Source organism: Nelumbo nucifera, chromosome 7 (genome assembly GCF_055504915.1).
Source record: "Nelumbo nucifera cultivar China Antique chromosome 7, China Antique-T2T, whole genome shotgun sequence".
Taxonomy (NCBI): Eukaryota; Viridiplantae; Streptophyta; class Magnoliopsida; order Proteales; family Nelumbonaceae; genus Nelumbo; species Nelumbo nucifera.
In genome coordinates this window covers 24,543,147-24,568,480 of record NC_142655.1, presented here as the reverse complement: position 1 = coordinate 24,568,480, position 25,334 = coordinate 24,543,147, and the positions used below count along the sequence as shown (strand labels likewise).

General features: G+C 42.2%; 1 protein-coding gene across 7 annotated transcripts in view; it reads right to left on the bottom strand.

The window, feature by feature from the left end:
• LOC104593487 (DNA-binding bromodomain-containing protein) overlaps positions 1-25,334 on the bottom strand; it is a 74,396-nt gene that overhangs the window by 36,585 nt on the left and 12,477 nt on the right. For 4 of the 7 annotated variants that reach the window (XM_010253358.3, XM_088890993.1, XM_010253357.3 and 1 more), the window contains exons 4-5: positions 24,341-24,584; positions 3,873-4,031 (exon numbers count right to left, since the gene is read on the bottom strand). In XM_010253358.3, the coding sequence (XP_010251660.1) occupies positions 3,873-4,031; positions 24,341-24,584 (403 nt within the window). The remainder of the gene's footprint in view (positions 1-3,872; positions 4,032-24,340; positions 24,585-25,334) is intronic. The other 3 variants (XM_088890994.1, XM_010253360.3, XM_088890995.1) reach the window with 1 other exon arrangement.

The window sequence follows — 25,334 nt, the reverse complement described above, 5'->3', positions numbered from 1 at the left end:
CCAATGTGGCTAGGTAAGTGGTTTCTCCTTTCCGCACTCCATCCTTGAGTTGCAATGCTGAGAGCATCTTGGGGGTGGGCGTGGTATCTGGCACAACTAGAACCATGCAAGGAGCCTGATCTTCAAATATGTACACTTTGTTGAGGAAGGGCATGGGCACTGCCTTTACTTGAGTTAAGAAGTCCATGCCGAGAACAACCTGAAAATCATCCATGGGCACGAATGAGAGGTCTATCATCCCTTCCTAATCACCAAGTTGCAAGACCACCCCATGAGCTACACCTTGTATGGGTTTGGCATTAGAGTTCACAGCCTTCAACCATCTGACTTCCTTGGTAGGTGCAAGTTCTACTCGAGATGCCTCCTCCATAGAGATAAAGTTGTGGGTAGCACCAGTATCCACCATGGCTCTTGTGGGCTTATCATTCAAGCGAATGTCTACATACATCAGTCCCTTCGGCTTGAACTTCGATGCTCCTTGCGGGCTCGTCTTCTTCTTCATTGCATTGAGTCTTTGTAGAGCCCCCATTCTTGTCTCCCCTGGTTCCTTCTCCTCCTCGCTATGCTCATCATCACTAAGCTTTGCAAGCAAGGCATTGAGCTTCCCCCGACTAGGACAATCCTTAGTCCAATGCTTTCCCTCACAGATGAAGCATGGTGCCAGAGGTGTTCTCTTCACAAACTGGCCACCCCTGTATCCAGTGTCTCCTTCGGGTCTCCTGTAGAACTTAAAAGTGTTGGGTTTACTTGGCCCAGAGTCTCCCTTGGGCGCATAGTAAGGTTTCCTATCACCTCCTCTTGCCTACGCCCTGATATGAGTTGGGTTTGGGGCCGTCTTTGCTTGGTCGCCTGTTGTCTACCAGTTGTTCAGCAACGGCCATGGCTGTAGCGAGGTCCTTCACACCTCGTCTCTGGAGTTCGAGCTCGGCCCATTGTTGTAGGCCGTCCATAAAGTTGAAGAGGTCTTTGTCTGACATGTCCGTGATCTCGAGCGATAGTGCGGAGAACTCCTTCACGTACTCATGCAATGAGCCCGTGTGTTTTAGGTTCTTGAGCTTCCGACGGGCTTGGTACTCCACGTTCTCTGGATAGAACTGGCGCTTTATCTCGCTCTTGAACACGGACCAAGTATTAATGGAGCATAATCCTCGCTCCGCATCGGCACATCTCCTGTGCCACCATAACATAGCAACATCAGTAAGATACATAACAACAGTACGCACCTTGGCCGCCTCCTCGACGAGTTTGGCGGCAGTGAAATATTGTTCCATTTGCCACAGGAAGTTGTCAAGCTCCCGGGCATCGCGGGTCCCTGCATATGAGGTAGGCTCGCGGACTTTGATCTTTGGAGGGGCTGGAGCAGCAGGTGTGCTGGCTGTACTGGCCATCAACCTCTTCAGAAGGGTCACTTCGCCCTTCAAGTCTTCAAGCTGGATCTGTAGGCACTTCACCAGGTCTTCTAGTGGGTTATCTGGCCGGTTGGAGCTGTCACCGGATTGGTCCTCCAATCTTTCCACAACCGATGCTACGATCTCAAGGTTGATTTGAAGCTCGTCCACACGGTCACGAGTTTCGCCAACCACTGCTTCACAGCGCATGATGCACTTGTCCATGGTCGCAAGCCTGTCAACTGACTTGTCACGCTTGTTATGCTTTGAGCTGACGCCTTTGTCCTTGGGAGAGCTACCTCTAGGCTCGTCCTCATCATAAACCCGTGAGATCCCTTCCTGGATCTCCTCTCGCGTGTCACGATTCTTCATCCGACTGGTGTTGTTGCAGGGCACGAAAGGGACTCGTTGCGCTTGACAACCGCTAGTGTCAACGAGGCTCTGATACCAACTGTCACGGGGCTAATCGACGGGGCCCCGTGCGGCGCTCGATTGGGGTCGAGAAAGCCTACAAATGCAAGCAACAACACACAAAAGGAAACAAGAGTGCACACAAATTAGACAAAAGGCAACTTGTATTGCATTAATCAGTGGTAAGCACAAGCACACAGTACAGTGTCGAGGGGATCTCGTGCTTAACCTTTATACGCTTATGAGCTCACTCGACTACCTACCTCCCCTCAAAGAGTACGTTAAGCTTTTGGGGGAGTGACAAAAGGATACATCAAAATACTGTACATTCATACTACTATTTACATAATTGCCATTGGCATACCCCCCTTACAAAAAGAGTACAAGGACCCAACCCAAGACACTTAGATGGCGTGCTGATGGTGGCTGAACCGTCACAAATGGGCAATAGAATGAAACATATCAATATAAATATGCCCATTGCTTAACAACTTGGATTGAATGAGCAATATTCAGCTGTGTCATGATGAGATATATTAAATTGCACGCTAATCTTCTAAAACTAGTGGCATCTGGCATCAGGAAGGATCACCATCTTGCTTAGATTATTTAACAGTGACCTCGATGGATTTATTAACTTACTTACCATCAGTACGATTATCCAACTTGATTAAAGTCAGTTATATCTTCAACAGTTCACCAAGTACCATGTGGTGTCTGAATAACCTCCAAACCAAGAAAGTAAGTCAGTGGCTCCGAGACACAGAAGGAAAGGTGTTAGCTTTGTTTTCAGGACCCTTGGCAGATGGTAATGCATTGACAGCTGAGATCATGGGCTACTCTATGGTTTAAAATTTGCTAAGCAATTTGGTTTCCACAACTTGGAGGTAGAAGGGGATTCTCAGATGGTCATTTCTTAGACAAAATGCAACTCTCAAATCCCGTGGATCTACAGAGATACTTTTTGGGAAATAGAAAGCATAACAAGGGAGCTGAATGTTGTCTTTAAATGGGTAAGAAGAACAGCAAATGGGATGGCAGATGGTCTGGTTAAACAAGGGACAGCTAGGCACCAAATGTTTTGGGCAACATTACAAATTATTTATCAGCCTGTGGGATGGGGAAATCTTCCCCATTATTGTAATACCTCAATTTGATTTTAATAGATTTATTGACAAAAAAAATGAATAATGAAGAAGAGCTTTCAACTAAGTAATGTTATCATGATCATCCTCAATAATCAACTGTCATCAACAAATAGTAATAGGAAGGTGTAACTTTTAGAGCTTCAGTGGATAAATAAAGAATTATCATGTTGGTGCTACACATATCCTGAATCAAGGATAACTTGTCAAAATTGTTCAAACCAGGAAACGGGTGCTTGTTTCACTCCATAATGTGATTTCAATTTGCAGACCATTGACTTTCTGGTAGAATAACTAAGTGCATACTTTGTATGGACTCTCTTTCAAATTTCCATGAAGAAAAGCATTTGACATCCATCTAAAAGATGGTCACTTTCAAATTGTAGAGATGGCAAGAGAAAAACACACTATGGTCATTTAAGCAACAAGAGCAAATGTTTCTTCATAATCTACCCCAAACTCTTGTTTGAAGCCCTATGCAACAAACCGTGACTTACTTCCAACCACCAAAGTATTTGAAGAAATTGAGGCAAGATCTCAAGTATCATTCTTGATGAGTGCTTGGTGTCTATAGCTTCTTCAGAATACTGAATTGCTAGAGCTGATTTCCAGGCGTCAACACTCCATACAGAAACTCCAAAAATCCTTTAAAAATCAGGTAATTTAGGATCTATTTATGAACCTCCTCTCAATATATTTTACTATCCCAGATCTCAATGGGCTTTAACCAATAAGAAGAAGAAAATTTTGGTCATGTACACATTATCAACACTCAAACTGTAGCTTTTATATGTAAAGCAATCTAAGAAAAACTTAGTGAAAAAGGAAATAAAGAAAATAATAAATTGTGACACTATTGATGGGATTTCCAACCTCTATAAGAAAATTATACAAAATAACGTGATCAAGGAATTTAGTTACTCTATACCATGTAAAGAAGGTGTTCCAATATTTTCTTGTTGGGATATTATCATATATCTCTTTCTTCCACTTGCTTCAACAGCTTTGTCCTTTCCACGGTCATCTTCAATATACAAGCCTTCTGAGCAAGGATCATCAAGGGAAGCATCTGGGTTCCCAAGTTCAACTTCAATAACAAAATGAAAAATTTTACAGGATAATTAAAAACTGACTGTACAAACAATAACCCAACCAGTTGAAGAAATCTTGACAGTAAACACATAATTTGAACAAGGACATGTTTGAAGTTTGGTTGGCATTAGACAGGAATAAGAAATCAAATTGACATCAATAAAATAATAACAAATGACACACTTACAAAGTTTATTGCAGATATTGAATGTTAGGATTTTAGCATAAATTATTTCATGTAGGCATACAATAAGCTGATTGACTTTGTCTTTGATTTTTTTTTTGATAAATAACTAATATATTTCATTAACAATCCACCGGACACCAAAGTGAGCAGCAGACCCAGAGGACATTTCAACTCCCACAAAAAAGTCTGAGGAAAGCAGAACAGAAGACAATATATATATGTATTACAAATTACATATTCTAACTGATCCCTTCCCACCCTAGCTTTTGCCAAAGAATATGCTAACTTTTAGCACTTCTAGGAACCCATTTGAATGAGATGTTCAATGTGGAGCCCGGATGGCATGCCTGTCTCATCATCAGCCTAAATTCCCAAGAAATTGGTTTTTGGGTTTTCATCCAGTATATGATTGTTTGACAGTATCCCTTCACTTCCACAACTTTCAGTCCCTGCAACCCCATCAGCTTCAAACCTTGAATCAAAGTCAACACTTCCACCTGGCAAGAGTTACCATGACCAATTGGGCCTGGAAAGCTGAAAAGTATGTTGCCACAATGGTCCTTTACAACTCCCCCTACACTTGACAACTTGGATTTCCATAACAACACCCATCAAAGTTGAATTTAAGAATTCTAGTAGGTGGTACAGTCCAGTCAGCTACCTTTGTTTTTTTCTAATCTGAAATCCAGTCACTGCTTGCCAACGGGCCGGATGGCTTTAATATCGTATTGTTTAAGTCATGCCGGGGTATTGTCAAGAAAGATATAATGGAAATGTTTAAGGATTTTTGGAAGGAGGAGATTGAGAAGAGTGCATATGCTACTTTCATTGCACTTATTCCTAAGTTGGAGGGTGCTTCCAGAGTGAGAGACTTTAGGCCAATAAGCTTAATAAATAGTCCATATAATATCATTGTGAAAGTCCTATCAAGAAGATCAAGATCTGTTTTGCATGAGGCTGTAGGACCTACTCAAATCACTTTTGAGGAAGGAAGACAAATCCTTGATGTGATGTTAATAGCAAGTGAATGTGTGGATGCAAGAATTAGGAATGGGAGAGGAAGCACACTTGCTAACTTGATGGTTGACACTGTGAAGGCATATAACCATGTTGTGTGCGGCCAAATGGAGAAGTTGGATCTTTGTTTGTGTATCTTCAACTTCATTCTCAATGTTGGTCAGTGGGGTCTCAAAAAAATTCTTTCAAGTTTCTAGAGGACAAGGAGATCCACTCTCTCCTTTGCTCTGTCTTGGTGGCAGAAATTTTGAGTAGAATGATAATAAGAGTGGATGGGGTTATTAGAAGGTTTCATAGTTGGAAGAGGAGAGCTTTCTATTTCACACTTGCAATTTGCTAACGACATCTTGATAATTCTTGGATGTTGCGGTTGATCAAGTCCTAAGGTTAAGAGCAGTCCTGGAATGCTATGAGATGGTGGCTGGTCAGAAAATAAATCTGAATAAGTGTTAATATAGTTGTCAAGGTGTCACCTAGGCACCAACCTAGGTGTCGACTAGGTGACTAGGCATCCTTGGCTGGGCACCTCGCCTAAATACCTTGTTTATTGCAACTAGGCGCCCATCTAGGCAACTAAGTGCTTGCCTAGGTGATAAGGTGCCTGCCCAGGCGACTAAAATGACAAGGTGGGCACCTTATTACAAGGTCATTCATTTTTTTTAAAGATACAAGGTCATTCATACTGTTACATCATTATGTTACTACATTCTCTTATATATTATCATTTATACTTTGTTATTAATCAGCACAAAGGATACATATTACAAATTCCCCACAAAGAGGCGCAAGATGCCGCCTCTAAACTATATCATAAAGCTTACAAATGAACCCAACAAAACTGATTCCTATGTACCCCTTGTTTGGCTAAAGTCAACCCATTTGCCGATCTTTCCCATTGAATTTGGACTGACATATTTGGTGTTAACCATCTGAACCTTCTCAAAGCCCCTCTGTAGGACCATGCTGCCACTTCTGGCTCTTTTAACCACCCAACAACCAGTTTCGAGTTGCCTTCAATGATAAGTGTTCCAATGCCATCTCCTTAGCAATCTCTGCTCCTTTGAGAACTGCTTGAACTTCCGCATTGGCTGAATCTCCCATACCTATAGGACCAAAATATAAAGCTAAGATCTGGCCCTCAGCATTTCTGAACACTCCCCCAATTCCAGACAGCTCTGGATTACCTAGGCTGCTGCCATCGAAATTTAATTTAATAACCCCTTCTTCAGGAGCTTTCCACTCCACCATAGGCTTGATTCTAACAGCAGAACTTTTGGCAATTTGCTCCCAATTCCTCTACATGCCATCAAAGGAGAAAGGATGAAAAAGGTCCAATATCTTTGCCCAACTTATGGCCCTATTTAAAATGCTTTCCCACAGACCATTCCCATCCCTCTCCTTTTCATTAAAAATTCTGGCATTCCTTTCCTCCAAAGCAGCTCTTGCACACCTCCACAAGACTCTACCTCTTTTCTTTGGCAACCTGAAAGTTGTTGGGTCAAAAAGATTACCAAACTGCCTTGGCTCTACCCACCTGCACCCAGAGAGATCAAAAAGCCTCTCCTAGAGGCCTACAACAAGAGGGCAAGAGATTAGTAAATGGAAACAACTTTCCTTATTTGATTTGCAAAGGATACACCATTTAGGGGAGATCCAAGAGATACTTCCCAACAGGGGACTCCCACTTTTGGGGGGGATAGGCTTGGATCAAGCCTCCTTGCTATAAAACGACTGAGGATTACGAGTTGAACACAAAAGAAAAAGGAGGCACAGGAAAAGAAATCAAAATCTCTCAAGTTTCTTCTAAAGCCCAACTTCCAGTTAAGACCGGAGGAAGAAGAAAAGGATGCAAACTTCTGAATTGGATCATTTTTAAAACACGAGAGGGCATACAAAGAAGGAACCAGGTCCTTGAGGGTCAAGTTACTAACCCAAATGTCCTCCCAAAACAAAACCTTGTCTCCAATACAAGCACCATACCTGATCAGGCTCAAGAAGAGAGGAAGAATACTATGAATAGCCTTCTAAGGGGAGTTCAGCGTAGCCTGCCGAGATACACCAGCATCCCAACCATTACCTACTGCCACATGAACACTTCTCACAACTTTGTGCCAAAGTCTTTCCCTCTCCAGAGGCCACCTCCACAACCATTTTCCCAACAAAGTTGTGTTTTTGTTCCTTAAATTGCCTAAACCCAAATCCCCTTGCTCCTTCCTCCTGCAAACTTGTTCCCACCTTACCACATGATCCTTCCATCCTTCCCCAGGTTCCCACAAGAAATCCCTCATAATTTTCTCTATGTCTAGAACCTCTCTTTGGGCTTTGGGGGCATTCTAAAGATCGAGAGGAAGTAAACTGGAGGACTTGATAGAGCAGCCTTTGTTAAAGTAATACGACCCCCCAAGAGAGATGTAGTTTCTCTTCAAAGCTACCAACTTCTTTGTGCACCTTTCTACAACCAGATTCCAAAATCTACCTTCCCTTGGACTATCACCTAATGGCATTCCCAAGTAGGTCGAGGGCCAGCTAGAAATAGAGCAACCTAAGGATTCTGCTACCCGGTTCATCTCCTCTTGCTCCAAATTTAGCCCCAACTCTTTGCACTCTCCCTCCTTTTCCTCTACAACTCCACTCCTCTCCAACTCCCCTCCTAAAGGAAGTTGTTTGGACCCAATTTGGTCATTACGGAAAACCCCAATAAAATTCTTATTGGTCGTGGCTCTCACATTAACCCCTCTTCTCTTAAATACTTTCTATTTATTACTGGGACCAACCCTAACAAAGCCTCCTTTTTTTTATCAATAACGCATTCATTAGCAACTTCATTAAATCAGGAAAAAGATGATTACAAAGAAGAAGACAAGCACTCTTGTCTTGAGCACTTAAGAAAAGAAAAGGAAATGGAAACAGCAGTTTACAAATTGGCCCAAAACATTGAGTCCCTTTCTACCCCTTGTTTAGCTAATCCATCAGCCAAGGAATTAGCCGATCTGTGAACCCACCTCATCTTCACTTCCATCTCCCTCACCAGCCACTTAAACCTTTTCCTCTCATTACTGTAATTCCATAGGCTACTGTGATCTTTATTCAGCCACCCTATTACCACCTCCGAGTCCCCTTCAATTATGATTTTTCTGATATTCATCTCCTTGGCTTTTTGGATCCCTTCCATAACTGCATAAATCTCAGTTCTAAGGGAGTTCCTCACTCCAATTGGGCCTGAGTATAATGCAGAAATGACCCCATTCTCATCCCTGAAAACACCTCCAACCCTGACTGTCCAGGGTTCCCTCTACTACTGCCATCAAAATTCGATTTTAGGAATCCAGCAAGTGGGGGGGTCCAAGGCACACTCATTGCTGATTTGCTCTGTGAACAGTATGCAATTTCTCCCCACTTCCTCAGCATGTCATCTACTGTGTAATCTGTAAATAGAACTAAGGATTTCAGCCACTGTACGGCCCTAATATGAATTGTGGCCCTCAGTTCATCAGCCCCCCTCTCGACTTCTGAAAAGATCCTAGAGTTTCGTTCTTCCCATAGTGACCAACATACTGCAGCCCTCAGTCCCCTCCACATAATCTTTCCTCTTATCACTCTCCACCTGAAATAAGAAGGGGAAAATAGACTTTGCATGTTTGATGGGGAATTCCAGCTACATCCAAAGAGAGAAAAGGCCCACTCCCAAACAGACTTTGCATATTGGCAAGATACCAGTAAGTGGAAACCAGTTTCCCCCTCCGCTTTGCAGAGAACACACCAATGAGGAGACAAGCAAGTATTGGGTCTCTTTTTTTGGAGCAAATCACCAGTGTTAATTCTTTTCAGATAGGCTTCCCAACAAAAACTACCAACCCTGGGAGGAATTGGTCTGCACCAAACCTCCTTAATGGGGAAAGGGGGGGTAACAAGATCAGTGAACTAGCTTAAAACTTTAAAGAAGGAAGCACAAGAAAAAGAGCCAGTTGGGGTAGGGGTCCAAATTCTAGAGTCCATGTTTGAGGGGTCTAAGAAGACATTATCATGGGGATCAAGGAGGCTCGAGATACTGCCGAGGTCTGAGTCCCTAACAGCCCTTCTCAGACCCAGGTTCCACCCAGGCCCAGAATTGGAAGAGGAAGGGGTGATGAAGGAAGAAACTGGCTCATTCTTAAGGTCCGAAAGAGCATAAGAAGGAGGAAACTGATCTTTTAAAGGTACAGTCCCCACCCAAATCTGTTCCCAAAATTTTATGGAGTTACCTGAATTCAAGTCATACCTGATATAAGGGGGGAAAACTGGTAGCAGATCATGAATTGCTTTCCGAGGAGAGGTACTTGTGGTTCTAGATCTGATTCTAGCATCCCATCCATTTTGCTCCAGCCCATGTATGCTTGCCACTATCCTAGCCCACAACTTATCCTGCTCCAAAGGAAATCTCCACAACCACTTCCCCAAAAGAGCCATATTTCTTTTTCTAATGTTCCTGAGCCCCAAACCACCACAGTTTTTACTCCTGGTCACCACCTCCCATCTAACTCTATGATCCCTCTTCTCCTCTCCTGGCTCCCAAAGGAAGTCTCTCATCATCCTCTCCAACCTACTAGACACCTTCATTGGGACTTTAAATACTGACATGAAGTAGATGGGTAAGTTTGCTGGCATGGCCTAAATCAGTGTAATCCTTCCACCAAGAGAGGGGTAATTCTTTTTCCAAGATACAAGTCTCTTCCAAATCTTTCCACCACCAGGTTCCAAAAGCTCTCTCTCTTAGGGTTATCACCTAAAGGCAACCCAAGGTAATTTAAAGGCCATTCCGAAACTTCACACCCAAGCACTTCTGCACTCTCCCTAATCTCTCCCTCTTCCAAATTCACACCCACTACACAACTTTTCCCAAAGTTCACCTTCAAATTTGACATTTGCTCAAAAACTTGTATCACCAACTTCATGTTCCTGATAAAACCCACATTACCTCCTTCAGAGAATAGAATTGTGTCATCAGCAAACTGCAAATGGGTAAGGGGTGTTTCCTCCCTTCCAACCTTCCATCCTCTGATAAGACCCCTAGAATCGACCCTGTGTATCAACCTCCCCAAAACATTAGCAATCAAAATGAACAAGAAGGGAGAAAGGGGGTCTCCTTGTCTTATACCTCTAATGGCTAGAAAGAAATCTACCACTGTCCCATTTACTAGCACTGAATAGTGGCAGTTCCGATAAGAGGATTTGGACTCCTAGACCCAATGGAACCTTCACTTGTGCTTCTTTCTTCAAGTCCATCTCTCAACCTTCTACTCACCAACCCTTTCCGTCAAAAGAAATTTGGTGCAGGCCAGTTCCCCCCAAAATTATGGCGTTTTGTTGGGAAGTATTCCATGGGAAAGTAAACACTCAAGATAACCTACAAAAGAGAAGACCTTTCCTTTGTATTTTCTCCTAATTAGTGTATCCTCTGTAAAGCTCACGGTGAGGATTGTTACCACCTATTAATATCTTGTCCCTTTTCTAAAGACCTTTGGGCTTGGCTACTTTTGTTGTTTAGGGGTAGTTGGAGTCTACCAGTAGAAGTTCACATGCTCTTCAACCATTCTACCTTTTATTGGCCTACAATAATAGGGAGAATTATGTGGATATGTGCTCGTGCTACCTTGATTTGGACTCTTTGGGAAGAAAGGAATATTAGAATTTTTCAAGAAAAGGAAAGGAGCAGTCAGGATTTGAAAGACTGTGTGTTAAATAGGGCAATACCTTGGCTGAAGACCTTGGAAATCTTTCATCAATTCTCCTTTAATGACCTTTGGAGAAATTGGTCAGCAGTAGCGAGGTGTTCATCTCTAAAGGACAAATCAATTACAAGCTGGTCTCCTCCATCCGAAGGCTCACTAAAGTTGAACTTTGATAGAAGTAGCATGGGTAATCCAGGATTATCCGGAATGGGGGGTGCTTTGAGAAATGAGAAGGGAGAGATTTTGTTGCTCTACTCAGGTCCCTTGGGAATTGGGGACTCCATCAGGGCAGAACTTTTAGCTGTTGTACAAGGGGTGCAATTTGCAAACCAGCTAGGGGTACAACACCTAATAATCGAGGAGGATTCCAAAGTGGTGGTGGGTTGGTTGAAAAATCCTGAAGAGGTTGTGGCATTACAAGAATGAAATGAAGAAATTTAGTTGGTTGACAAGGAATATGTTGGTCACTGTATAGTGGGTGGGGAGATCAGCAAATACTTTGTCAGATGTGTTAGCTAACCCATGATCCATTTACACCATCTAACCCCAAACCCAAATTTAGTCATAACCTTCCTCTCCCAGTCCACCAAATTGTAAGCCTTTTCCAGGTCCAACTTACACACCATCCCCTTCTTTTTATCCTTCTTAAAACTCTCCACACTCTCATTAGCAATGAGGATTTGGTCTGTAATCCATCTTCCACTCACAAAGGCTCCTTGATTTTGTGCAATGATGTCTGGCAAGATGGGATTTATTCACTCCTCTAGACCTCTTCACTTCCGTCACCGACTCTTCGGCTGAACCTGCAATAGCAATCTCCAACCTCCTTCTACCCAAATCAACTCCAACCTTTCCAATGAAAACTTCTATTAAATGGTCCGTCACAACAACTTGCTGCCAAAATCTTCAATCCTAGCATCCCGGACCCCTTGAGAACATACATTACTATATGACTACCTCCCCCCCCCACAGATTCAGGAAGGATAAGGGAGAGCATGAATCAAATTCTCTACCACAAATTAGCAGCCAAGAACCTGCCAATGAGCATCTCATGGCCCTTCTTGCATGTTATCTCTTTCATCAGAATCCACTATTTCTTAGTGCTCTACTTTTGTTGCTACAAGATGAATCTCCAATCTTAGAAGCATTGTTCCTCTCTCCAGTGTTGCCATACTTGGTGATCATCCAAATGCATTCTTCCTCCTCACCACTTAGCCACTCCCTCTCCAAACCCTTAATGCTCTCCATCGATTGGCTGAGCATGCCGCTTTCGACTTAACAAAGTGATCCCCACTCAATCCACCATTTGAAACCTTGAGAGACTTTTCACTTCTAGCTCTCAACGGATCCCTAACTTTATAAACAACCAATTCATTCAAATGTCCCTTTTTATTGATGAACCCAGGTCCAACTGGTATAGGAGTTTTTGGGAATAATGAAGGACATATTGTTGCTGCTTTCTCAGGCCCAGTTTGAATAGGGGACTCATTTTTTGCAGAGTTCCAAGCAGTCTTGCAAGGAGTACAGATTGCTAGACAGCTAAATTTCGACAGACTGCTCATTGAAGGTGACTCTAAATTGATAGTAGGGTGGTTGAATGAACCAGAAACAGTGATTTGGAAGTACAAGGAATCTATGAAAAAGTTCAAATGGCTGGTTAGAGATATGACAGTTTGTGTTCAATGGGAAAGACGGTCAGCAAATGAGATGTCAGATTACTTTGTGAAGCTGGGGATGCATAAGTCTGAACTCTTTTTGGCTCAGTTGTAATTTAGGTTGTTGTAGGTTAGGATCACACCTTGCATCCCAATTGGGATGGATTGTATTGTAAATCTCGATGTAATCCCTTCTCTTTTTTAATAAAACTCAACAATTTATCAAAAAAGGTCCCTTTTTATTGACCAATATACCTGCTCTGCCACATCTCTCAAATGGCAAAACGTCAGAAACTCGAAATTACCAATGTTACCCCCTTGAAAACTTGGAACTGAAGACACATCGAAATCATTCCTAATTAAATGAGCTGCCCCCAACTCCTCTGCCATTGAGGATAGACCACCCTCCACCTGATCCAACTTAATAACCTTCAAAATTACTAAACTTCCCTTACCACTCCCTTAATTGTCTCCAACCTCCAATCAGTGACCTTTCATCTTCTCCAACTTCTCTGTTTCAGACCTCTGTGCCATATTGCCTTGGCTCTCAGGTGATTCAAATTTCAAAGGTATAGTGGTTGGTTGGCTGCTGAATTGTGAATGAGCACTATGATCCTATAGAAATGAAATGTTTTAGGGTCCAATTGGTGAGAGAGAATCAGTAAGAACATTACTTACAGTGGTTATTCAATGACTACAGAGAATAAATGAAATGAATTTGAGTAAACTCATCACAAAAGGTGATTCGAAGGTGGTGATTTGTTGGCCGCTGAATTGTGAATGAGGCTATGCTCCTAAAGAAATGATTTCAAGATCATATGGCTAATTAGGCATTTATAAGTGAAAATTCAATTCGTACAAAGGTCAGCACATAGTACCTTAGACAAACAAAGGGTAACTAAAAATCAACTTTTTGGGGCTCAATTGTAATACAAATTTTATGGGGAGAGATAGTAGTGATTATGCCCTTGAATGTTGTATCTAAGGCTTGTATGTCTTGTTTTGTATTTTAATAAAATTAATTGTTAATACCCAAAAAATTATTTTGTGTGGGATTCGGTCATGAGGAACGCTTCATTAAATCTTGTTTCGCATTGCTTAAAGTTATCACAGTCATGTCATTAGTCAAGTGTTTACAGTATTTTACATCTTTCTTTTTTTCCAAATCCCAAAGGAATTTATTTCTTTTGTTTGGGTGCTTGAAGACTAATTGAATACCAGAATTTGGACTAAATATCTCCAGTACACAAGTAACTAGCACCTTTTAATGTTTTCCTTAACCCTACATGCTTTCCTACCCATACATAACCCTCTAGAATAACAGTTCCCCCTCTATTAGACCCCATAAAACCCTAAAGAATTTATTCCTATCCACACTCCTTTTATGTGGTTTGGACAGATTTACTATTTTTTTATAAATAAACTTTGTATTAGATAAGACAACCATGCAAGGGGCTGGAGAAGACATTTATACAAATACTGGCTATGCATACCTCACTATACAAGAGCATGGCTATGTACTAAGCTCATTTACAAGTTTACAATTAATGTAGACATGTTCACGGGCCAGGCTTCAGGCCCAATTTTACAGTCTCGGGCTTGGGCTTCAGGCCGGGCCCATTAGAATTTTGACAAAAGCCAAGCCTGAGTCCGGCCCATGAACAGGTCTAAATTGAAGTACCCAAAACTCTATCCCCTAGGGCCCTTAAAAATGACTCAATTGCAATCATTACAGAAATTTCTAAAATTCAGACCTCTAGATTCCTCTAGGTAAGAGGCCCAAAAGAGAACAAGGCATGCAACATTTTCCTTTAATGACATTTACCAGTTGTCATTTCTGCTCATAGATCCTTCCATTTCTTTCTTTCAAAATTTACCAAAGATCAGTACCTTAAATCACTGTTTCCCAATCCCTAAGTAACTCAGTTCTATTCCCCAATTGACTTTGCACCTCTCCCCTACATACCTGAAGTTGGCCAAGATTCTTTGTTTTAAACCCAGTCGTCCTTACCAGTCTTGGATCATGTAGTGTTTCATTGTATCAGAAAACCAAGTACAAAGATGAGTACAGAAGAGAAAAATAGGAACATAATTTGTAAATGACAGCCTCCTAATTTATTTTTAATGATTAAAAAATATGGATGTCCAATTTATATTTAAAAAAGATTTGGGAAAATTCTGGTTCAAGATAATGGATACTTGGATAGGCAAACTTCTCCTACGAGTACCAGTGTTTGATTCTACCATTTTTTTTGGCAACATTTCTGATTCTACCACTTCTATATATTGGGTATTTTTTTTATCAATAACAGCACTTTTATTAAAAGAGAATCCCCCCAGCCTATAGGTCCTGAGAACATAGCAATAATTCGCCCTTCTTCGTTCCTGAAAATACCACCTATGCCTGAAGAGCCTGGATTTCCTTCACTACTATCAAAATTCAATTTGATGAAACCCAAGTCTGGTGGAGTCCAAACAGGTCTGATATCACTAGACATAGGAGCTGACCGAGCCACTTCTTCCTAGTTTCTAATGATGTCTCCTATTAATAGGCTTCAAAAAGCTTCAAAGACTTGACCCAATAGGCCACCCTCACATATACAAGTTCTATGAGGGCTTCCCTGCTTTTCTCTTTTTCATGAAACAAGCTTTGATTTCTTTCTTCCCAGACCGTCCAGCAAACAGCAGCTCTAGTGCATCTCCACAAAATTTTACCTCTCTTCTTTAGGCCCCTCACTGAAGTGGAGCTGAACAAGCTTTGCACACTTGAAGGGGAGGGCCACCTACAGCCAAATAAAGAAAAGAACCAACACCAAATATTTGAAACAAAAGGGCAAGAGACAAGCAAGTGATAGCAGCTTTCACCATTCTTCTTACATAAGATGCACTAGTGTGGGGATAAACACCAATTAGGCCTTTTCTTTTGAAGTAGGTCACAAGTGTTACATTTTTCTAGGATTGCTTCCCAGCAAAAAGCACCTACCCTAGGAGGGATGGGGCTACCCCAAACTTCCCAGACTAGAAAAGGAGGCCCAAGTACCGGACTAGACTGTGTCAATGCTTTGAAGAAGGAGGAGCAGGAGAAGATACCCGAGGGAACAAGAGACCACACCCTGGAGTCCACAATGGAAGGTTCAAGAACTACCTCATCCAAGATTTTAAGCAGATTCGAAATGGGTTCCAACTCAGAATCTCTAAGAGCCCTTTTGAGACCCAAGTTCCAACCGGTAGTGGAATTAGACAAAGGTAGCAAATGTTGCTATTGGTTCATTTTTAAACCTAGACAAAACAAACAAAGAAGGAAACTGCTCTTTCAAGGGAAAATCCCCCACCCAAGTGTGTTCCCAAAAAAGTACAGACAAACCAGAACCAAGATCATACCTGATAAATGGAAGAAAAGACTGTAGGACAACATGAATCGACTTCCAAGGGGAGGCTCTTGAAACCCTAGATGATAGTCCCAGATCCCAACCATCTGCCTCTTGCCCATGAATATTTAGGATTATTTTAGCCCACAAATTTTCTTTTTCATTGGACCATCTCCATAACCATTTCCCTAAAAGAGCTTCATTCTTCTTCTGCAGATTTCCCAACCCCAGTCCCCCTTCACTTTTAGGTCTTGTAACTAGATCCCACCTAACACTATGGTCCTTTCTCTCCTCCCCAGGTTCCCATAAAAAGTCCCTCATTAATTTTTCCAACTCCCTACAAACTCCTTCTGGGATTCTGGACACCGACAAGAAATATACCGGAAGGTTTGCCAAAGTTGACTTAATCAGTGTTATCCTGCCCCCCAGAGACAAGTAGTTCTTCTTCTAGGAAGCTAGCCTTTTAGTGAAGTTGTCAATCACCAGTTTCCAAAAGCTCCCTTTTCTGGGGTTGTCTCCCATAGGAAGCCCTAAGTACTTCAGTGGCCAATGAGCTATCTCATAACCTAACACTCGAGCCCTTTCTTCCACCTCTCCCTCACTCATATTAATACCAATCACACAGCTCTTACCCAGATTTACCTTGAGGTTGGTCATTTATTCAAACACCCTAATCACCATCTTCATATTGCACACCCAGCTAATCTCCTCTCCATCACAAAACAGAATTGTGTCATCTACAAAATTGTAGGTGAGTGACCGGAACCCTATCCCTCCCCACTCTCCAACCACTTATCAGATTTCTGGAGTTTGCCCTCTCAATAAGCCTCCCTAGCACTTCAGCAATTAGGGTAAAGAGAAAAGGGGAGAGAGGGTCCCCTTGCCTAATACCCCGCACAGCTGGAAAGTGATCCACCACCTTGCCATTTACTAACACAGAATAATGGCAAGTCCTAATGCACCCTTTAATCCACTTGCACCACCTCTGCCCAAAACCACAAGACTCTAGCACTTCCAACAACAGAGACCAATCAACCAGATCATATGCCTTCTCCAAGTCCAACTTACACAGTAGCCCCTTCTCACCTCTACTTCTGTAGTTTTCCACACTCTCATTTGCAATTAAGATTTGGTCCACAATTTGTCTATTCGTCATGAAGGCACCTTGGTTATGAGAGATGAATGAGGGGAGCACCTCTCTAATTCTTCTGGATAACACCTTAGCAATGATCTTGTAGAGGCTGTTAACCAAACTGATGAGTCTGAACTCTTTAGGATGAGAAGCCCCAACCTTCTTCGGTATTAAAGCAATAAAAGTAGAATTCAGGCCTGGGTTTATCACACCTCTTTCAAAGAATTCCAAGAACATTGCTTGAATGTCAGCCTTAATTATCTCCCAACAATCTTGATAAAAGGCCATCGTGAAGCCATCAGGGCCCAGGGCTTTGGATCTATCCATAGAGAAAATGGCTTCCCTGATTTCTTCCAAGTCAAACTCTCTTTCCAGCCACAACATCAACTCATTAGGGAGCTTAGGCCAATCCAACCCTTCAATCCTTGATCTCTTCTGTAGAGGCTTTCTGAAGATGGATTTAAAGTGTTCCACAAAAGCCCCGACAATCTCTTGCTGTTGTGTTAAAACTGTCCCATCAGCAACCAGCTTAGATATGGTGTTTTTCTTTCTTCTGCCATTGGCTATTGCATGGAAAAATTTTGTATTCCTATCTCCTTCCTTCACCCATTTGTGTCTAGATTTCTGTCTCCAACTTACTTCTTCTTTGAAGATTATGTCCTCCAGGCTCTTTTTTAACTCCCACCTCATTTCTTTATCCTGGTCCCCAAAACATCCTCTTTCTTCCTTAGCATCTAACTCCTCTATCTTACTTATCAACTGCTGCTTCTTCTCTTCTAGCCAACCAAAGTGGAGAGAATTCCATTCCTTAATTTTGACCTTGAGCTCTTTTAGCTTCCAATAGAATTTCATCCCTTCCCAATTGACTTTCGAGTTACTTTCATTCCACCAAGTTTTCACTTTGTCTTTGAAGTCCGGGTGAAGTAGCCACTGTTGTAAGGCTTGAATGTTCCTTGTAATTGATGTTAGTGGACAGTTTCAATTTACTTTCTTTCCTTCTTTTCTTATTGTTCTTATTCTAGGATATGCCGCCAGGGGCATACTTGTATCTTTGCCTCTTTATAAAGTTTAATATAAATAGAAAACCGGCGGCTGCCAATACTGAGTTTTTGCCTCTCCTTTCTATCATTCGTACCTCTCTCTCTCTCTCTCAATCATCACAAGGAACCACATGGTATCAGAGCGGAACTTCTGGCAACTGTGCTTGCAGAAACCCTAGTCAGTCCTGCGGCTGTACTTCTGCTGAAACCCTAGTGGCTCCATGCGACAGTTACTGAAAACCCTAGTTGTGTCTGGCCGTGGGATGGTGCTGGTCTGCTGAAACCCTAATCGAAGAAGGGTGTTGATGGTGCAGTGAAACCCTAGCAGGTTCTGATCTAGTGTTGAACAGGTGTGGTTTTGTTTCAGTTTATCTCAGTATTCTTTATCCAATGGTGCGTAGGGCTTAGGCCTTGATTATATGATTACTAGTTTGAATAATTGGTTGGTTAGAGTGGGGGAACCACATTCGGACTGACAGTAATGTCTGTATTGGTGGTGCTGAACCGATGACTGGACTCCTTATTGTTCTGTTTGGACGTTGTAGTGATTGATTCTCATTCTCAACAGTAGTTCTTGTGCTCTCAGCAGTATTGAATAGCTTGTTGCTCACATCCTAGGAGTAAACCCTGAGTTGCCACATTCCAGTTGTGGCGGCTGTGCTGTTAGGTGGCATTTGGACTGGTTGGTTGTAATTTTCAATGGCAAGTCAGGAACTGACCTCACTAGGGAACACCTCAATCCGCAACACAGCAGGTATGGGAGGTGAAACCATGGTCTTTCCCATGCCAATCACCCTCTTGAATGGTCTGAACTACCTGAAGTGGGCTAAGAGTGTAAAACTCTATGTAACAGCAAGGGGTAAGGCCGGTTACATCAATGGAAGGGTGAAAGAACCTAAGGGTGATACAACTGAACAAGATAGGTGAGACCAAGAAAACAATATGGTGATGTCTTGGCTCCTTACAGCAATGGAACCTGATGTGAAGAAGAATTTTATGTGGGCATACACCACCAGTGAGATCTGGGAACAGGCCAGAAGTACCTATTCTGAGCAAAAGCATTATGCCAAGATTTACCAACTACAAGTTGAGTCCTCTACCTATAAACAGGGAAACCGTAGCTTGTCCTCGTATTATTCGGCTCTTACCTCCATATGGAAGGAGTTGGACCATTACCAAGCCATAGAGTGGAAGCACGATGATGATGCTAAGGCCTACAGGAAGCTGATCTCTCAGCAATGGGTGTTTGCTTTCTTGTTAGGGCTGAACCCTGTATATGAACCATTAAGGGTATAGATTCTAGGAAGCAAAGAATTGCCTACAATGCATGAAGTATACTCCCTTGTCCAATCTGAAGAAAGCAAGCGGAGTGTGATAGTTACAGCCAAGGGGGAGCAACAAGTTGCCTTGGCTGCGGTGAATAACAGCCCAACAGGGAAGAAAGGTGATCCTAAGAAGGCAGATGACAAAGATAAACTCTTTTGTACCCATTGTAGAAAGTCACGACATACACGTGACACCTGTTGGGACATCCACGGGAAACCCAAGTGGGTAGCAAAGAATCAAGAACAGGGTAAAGGTCACGTGAAAAGAACTAGTGCAGCACATGTGGCAACCCAAGATACTCAGGTTGCTGGTAGTATCTGGGACTCTCCTAATAAACTTGACCCCAAGGAGGATATAATGAATTCATTCAAAGAGCATCTGGAATCTTATGGTAGGGCATTGCGGCAATTGGATAGCTCAGTCACTGGTACTCCCTCTACCTCCTTTGCATCTACTTCAGGTAATGTGGCTTCTGCATTCCATGTCACTCCCACAGATTCCCCTTGGATTATTGACTCAGGGGCCTCAAATCACATGACTGGTAAGCCTAACCTATTCCATTCTTATAGCCTTTTGTCAGGATGGGATAGAGTGAGACTTGCCGATGGTTCCTTCTCTTCCATTGCAGGTCAAGGATCGATATCCCTTCCCCATGGCCTTAACCTGAATTGTGTATTGCATGTCCCTCAACTTCCCATAAATTTGCTTTCCATTAGTAGCATTACAAGTTCTTTAAACTGTAGTGTAACCTTTTTTTCTGATTCATGTGTCTTTCAGGACCTAACTTCTGGGAGGACGATTGGTAGAGGAAGCCTGGTGGACGGTCTCTACATTCTCGACAACAAAGCTAGTTTTTCTGTGTCATCCTCAGAGTCACATAGTCAATCAAATAAGAGTCAAATTTTGTTGTGGCACAGTCGTTTAGGTCATGTTTCTTTTGAAGTAATAAAATGTTTGTTTCCACTTTTATTTAAGTCGTGTTCAGTGTCAGATTTCATGTGTCAAACGTGTCAGTTGAGTAAACAATGTAGAACAACCTTTCATTCCAGCAATAAGAGATCAAATGTTCCTTTTCATATTGTGTATTCTGATGTATGGGGGCCTACAAATGTAACCTCTGAGGGTGGATATCGATATTTTATTACATTGATTGATGATTACTCTCGCTATACATGGGTAATCCCTATGCGTAGCAGAGATGAGGTTCCAAAGATAGTGCAAGACTTCCAGAGGATGGTGTTTACACAGTTCCATGTTGAAATACAGATCTTCTAATCCGATAATGCGAAGGAATACTTCCATGGGGAACTAAATGAGTTCTTCGCCTCCCATGGGTCTATTCATAGAAGCTCATGCGCCAGAACACCATAGCAAAATGGGGTTGCAGAAAGAAAAAACAGACACCTCCTTGAGATAGCCCACGGGACGATGTTCCACATGAATGTCCCAAAGAGGTTTTGGGTGGATGCTATACTTACAGCTGCGTATGTCATCAACCGCATGCCCTCCAGAGTATTAAATTACATGGCCCCTCATCAGTTACTGTACTCTTAGTCTCCTTTATTTTCCATCCCCATGAGAGTCTTTGGTTGTCGGGCCTTTGTCCACGATTTGTCTCCATCCAAAGGTAAGTTAGACCCTCAGTCCATTCCTTGTGTCTTCCTGGGGTACCCATCCTCTCAAAAGGGGTATCAGTGTTTTGATCCAGTCAGTCGTAAATATTTTGTGTCTATGGATGTGTCTTTCTTTGAGTCTGAGCCATTCTTCCCTCCTCCTCAGGGGAGAGCCGTAGTGTGGAAGAGGAGAAGCAGGTTCATGTGTCCCTTCCTTCTATTCCGGACCTCACTCCCTTCCGTGTCTTCCAGCGTACTCGTCGGAGAGATCAGCAGTGTGGTAGAAATGTGGAGCAGTCAAACACTGAGCAACTGACATCATCAGAATCCCAGAAGGTAAGTCCAACCCCTAACCCTTCTCCCATTGTGGACGACCTAGACATCCCTATTGCTCAACGAAAGGGAGTCAGGTCGTGCACTACCAAACACCCCATTACCCATTGTGTTTCCTATGACCACATCTCTCCCTTGTACCGAGCCTTCCTATCGGCAGTTGACTGCATCCCTGTTCCCAAGAATGCTGCAAAAGCCTTAAAATTCCTTGAGTGGATAGATGCCATGAAGGAGGAGATGGATGCCCTCCACAAAAATCAGACTTGGGAATTGGTGGATCCTCCAGAGGGGAAAGAACCCGTGGGGTGCAGATGGGTGTTCACAGTTAAGCACAAGGCAGATGGAACAGTTGAAAGGTACAAAGCAAGACTAGTAGCCAAAGGGTACACACAGGTATACGGAGTTGACTATGATGAGACTTTTGCCCCGGTGGCTAATTTTGATTGGGAATTGCATCAACTGGACATCAAGAATGCCTTCCTGAATGGTGACTTGGAAGAAGAGGTATACATGGTTCAACCTCCTGGATTCTCCGCCAAGGGAAGTGAAAACAAGGTGTGCAAGCTACAGAAGTCTCTCTATGGCTTAAAACAGTCTCCCAGAGCCTAGTTCAGTAAGTTTCACATGGCAGTTCAAGAGATGGGGCTCCAACAGTGCCAGTCTGATCATACACTTTTTGTGAAGAGATGTCAGGAGCAGGTTGCCGTATTGATAGTGTATGTAGACGATATCATCATTACAGGGAGTTGGAGTTCAGAGATACAGAAATTGAAACAATTCCTTGCTTCCAAATTTGAAGTGAAAGATCTAGGACTCCTAAGGTATTTCCTTGGGATCGAAGTTGCCCGTTCAAAAAGGGGTATCTTTGTCTCTCAAAGGAAATACACCCTTGATCTATTACGGGATACAGGTAAGTTAGGTGCAAGGCCAGCAGACACTCCTATGGATGCGGACCACAAGCTAGGTGACTGTATTGGTGAACCTCTGAAAGATGTAAAACAGTACCAAAGGTTAGTGGGAAAGCTGATTTATCTATCCATGATCCGTCCAGATATTGTCTATTCAGTTGGAGTTCTGAGCCAGTTTATGCACTCTCCTAAGAAGCCACACATGGAGGCAGCAGAGAGAGTCCTTAGATACCTGAAAAAACATCCAGGAACAGGCCTACTATTCAGTAAACACAATCACCTGAAGGTGGAAGTCTTTACAGATGCTGATTGGGCAGGAATAGTGGATGATAGAAAGTCCACTAGTGGGTATTGCACTTTTGTGGGAGGAAATCTGGTGACCTGGAAGAGCAAGAAGCAAAGTGTGGTAGCAAGATCAAGTGTTGAAGCTGAGTATAGAGCAATGGCTCATGGGGTGGCTGAAGTCCTTTGGCTAAAGAACCTCCTAGGTGAGCTTGGGGTTGCCATTCATAATCCTATGTCTCTTTACTGTGACAACAAGGCTGCAATAACATCGCCAGCAACCCGGTCCTACATGAGAGGACTAAGCATATTGAGGTGGATAAGCACTTCATAAGAGAGAAACTGGAAAAAAGGGAAATTTGTATCCCTTATGTCAACACCAAGGAACAACTTGCTGATGTCCTCACAAAAGGACTTCCGTGTTCGCAGCACAATGAGCTACGTGACAAGCTGGGCATGATAGACATCTTCAGCCCAACTTGAGGAGGAGTGTTATAAGGCTTGAGTGTTCCTTGTAATTGATGTTAGTGGGACAGTTTCAGTTTACTTTCTTCCCTTCTTTTCTTATTGTTCTTATTCTAGGATATGCCGCCAGGGGCATACTTGTATTTTTGCCTCTTTATAAAGTTTAATATAAATAGAAAACTAGCGGCTACCAGTACTGAGTTTTTGCCTCTCCTTTCTATCATCCGTACCTCTATTTCTCTCTCTCTCTCTCTCTCAATCATCACAAGGAACCACAACCACATATTTTCAAACCTGAAGGGAGAGGGCCCACTACCACCAATATCAGACTTACCAATCATTATTGGCCAATGATCAGAAGTAACTCTGGGTAGAGCCCTTGACACCAAATCTCCCCAATGCTCCTCCCAGTCTGTGGTGAACAAGAATCTATCTAATTTGGGGCAAATAGGTTCAGCTTGGAGATTAGACCAAGTGAAGCTGTTATGAGAAAGGTTCAATTCCTTTAACTCAAAAGCATTAATGAACTCATTGAACTTCCTCACGCTGGTAGTGCTCCTTTGTCTCACCTTATTGCTCTCTTCAATGAACCTTATCACATTGAAATCCCCTACCACACACCATGGCCCCTCCCACAGACCTCTAATATCTCCCAGTTCCTCCCAAAGCTCCTTAGTTTGTAATCATTGGGACCATAAATATTGGTAAGGACCCACTCAAATCCATCTGATACCTGCTTAAATTTGACAGAAATTGAGAACCTTCCCACTAATTCTTCCACTCCCTCCACTGCTTCATCCTTCCACAAAGTAATTAACCCTCCAGATGAGCCCCAGGAGGGGCTCATAACCCACCTCAGATTATATATTGGGTATTTTGACACTACCAAATCAACAAATATCTAGGTAGGTTCTATTTTTCAGATTATAATTTCTTTTTTTTATTGGTATGCCAATAACTTTACTGGATAGTGAAAAACAAATGGCATGTAAATAGTGATGTGCCAAGCACCCCTGTAATTGGCCTGGCCCTGCTAGCCACCTATCTTTTCTTCTACAATTTCCCTTTAGGGAAACACCACCTAATACAATTGATTTCTATTTTTCATCATACAATCAAGTGATCAATTTCATTCATTCTTCTTGAGTTTATTGTGTAGTGTATAAAGCAAGCAATAAGAAGAAAGCAATAGCACATTCACTACAACAAATGAAATTTACATGTATTAGTGGAGAAAATATATTAGTTATTGTTATCCACACGTTCTCACCAGTGGATTTTTTCGGCTGATCAGTGTACAAACCAGCGGCTGTCCAGTACTTAGTAAAGTTCTTCTTCACCCGTTTCATAAGGTCCAAAATATAATCACCTTTATTGTTATATTTATGACAGTTGCCCCAGATAAATTGTACATCCTTAAATACATCCTCTGAATTCTTGTACTTAATGCCTTGTTCAAGATTACTGCATATTGTGCCAAAATCCATGGGAGTGTCGATGATATCAAAATAATCCTGTTTCAAAGAAAAAAGAAAAGGAAAGTGAAAAATTACGTATGAGTATCACCAAAACTTTAGAATAAAATATCCAGTGCAACATATGTGAACTATAGTCTCATTGCTCAAAATCAATGAACATAATTCCTTACCTAATGCATCACTTCTGTATAAACTTGGCAAACAAAATGGAATTGTAGCATTTACATGAAGACTAGAACTACATAGTGAGTGCAAGAGAACGGAAAATTTTACCATTTTCTGTCTTGTTTTCTTACTGGATGGTAGGTGCACACTTTCTTGTACAAATTGAGTCAAAAGCTAATAAAAAAAAGAATAAAAGCAAAGAAAGAGGTCTATAAGTCTTCAAATGGATAAGGTCAGTCTATGTTTACTAGAAGTCTAGAATGATAGTTGGAATCAACCCATAACTAATCAAGATCACAAGTTAACTTGCAAACTTCACCCATCTTGTCTCCAACAGTAAAATTCTTATTTCAAGTAGAAGAGAGTGGGTTGACATCATGAACACGGTAGAAATCCACCTGCAATATAAAATAGCAACAAAAGAAGAAGGACGAGGCATAGAAGAGAGAGTGTGGGAACTGAGACTAGGATGGTTGTGTGAGCCTGTTCTCTACTTTATTAGTTATCAGATCCTTAGAGACAAAGACATAAATACCCCACTTCAACATACAGCATGTGTATGACTGATAATGATTGAGATACTTTGAACTCCCCCCACCCTCAAGCTGGAATGTAGATGTC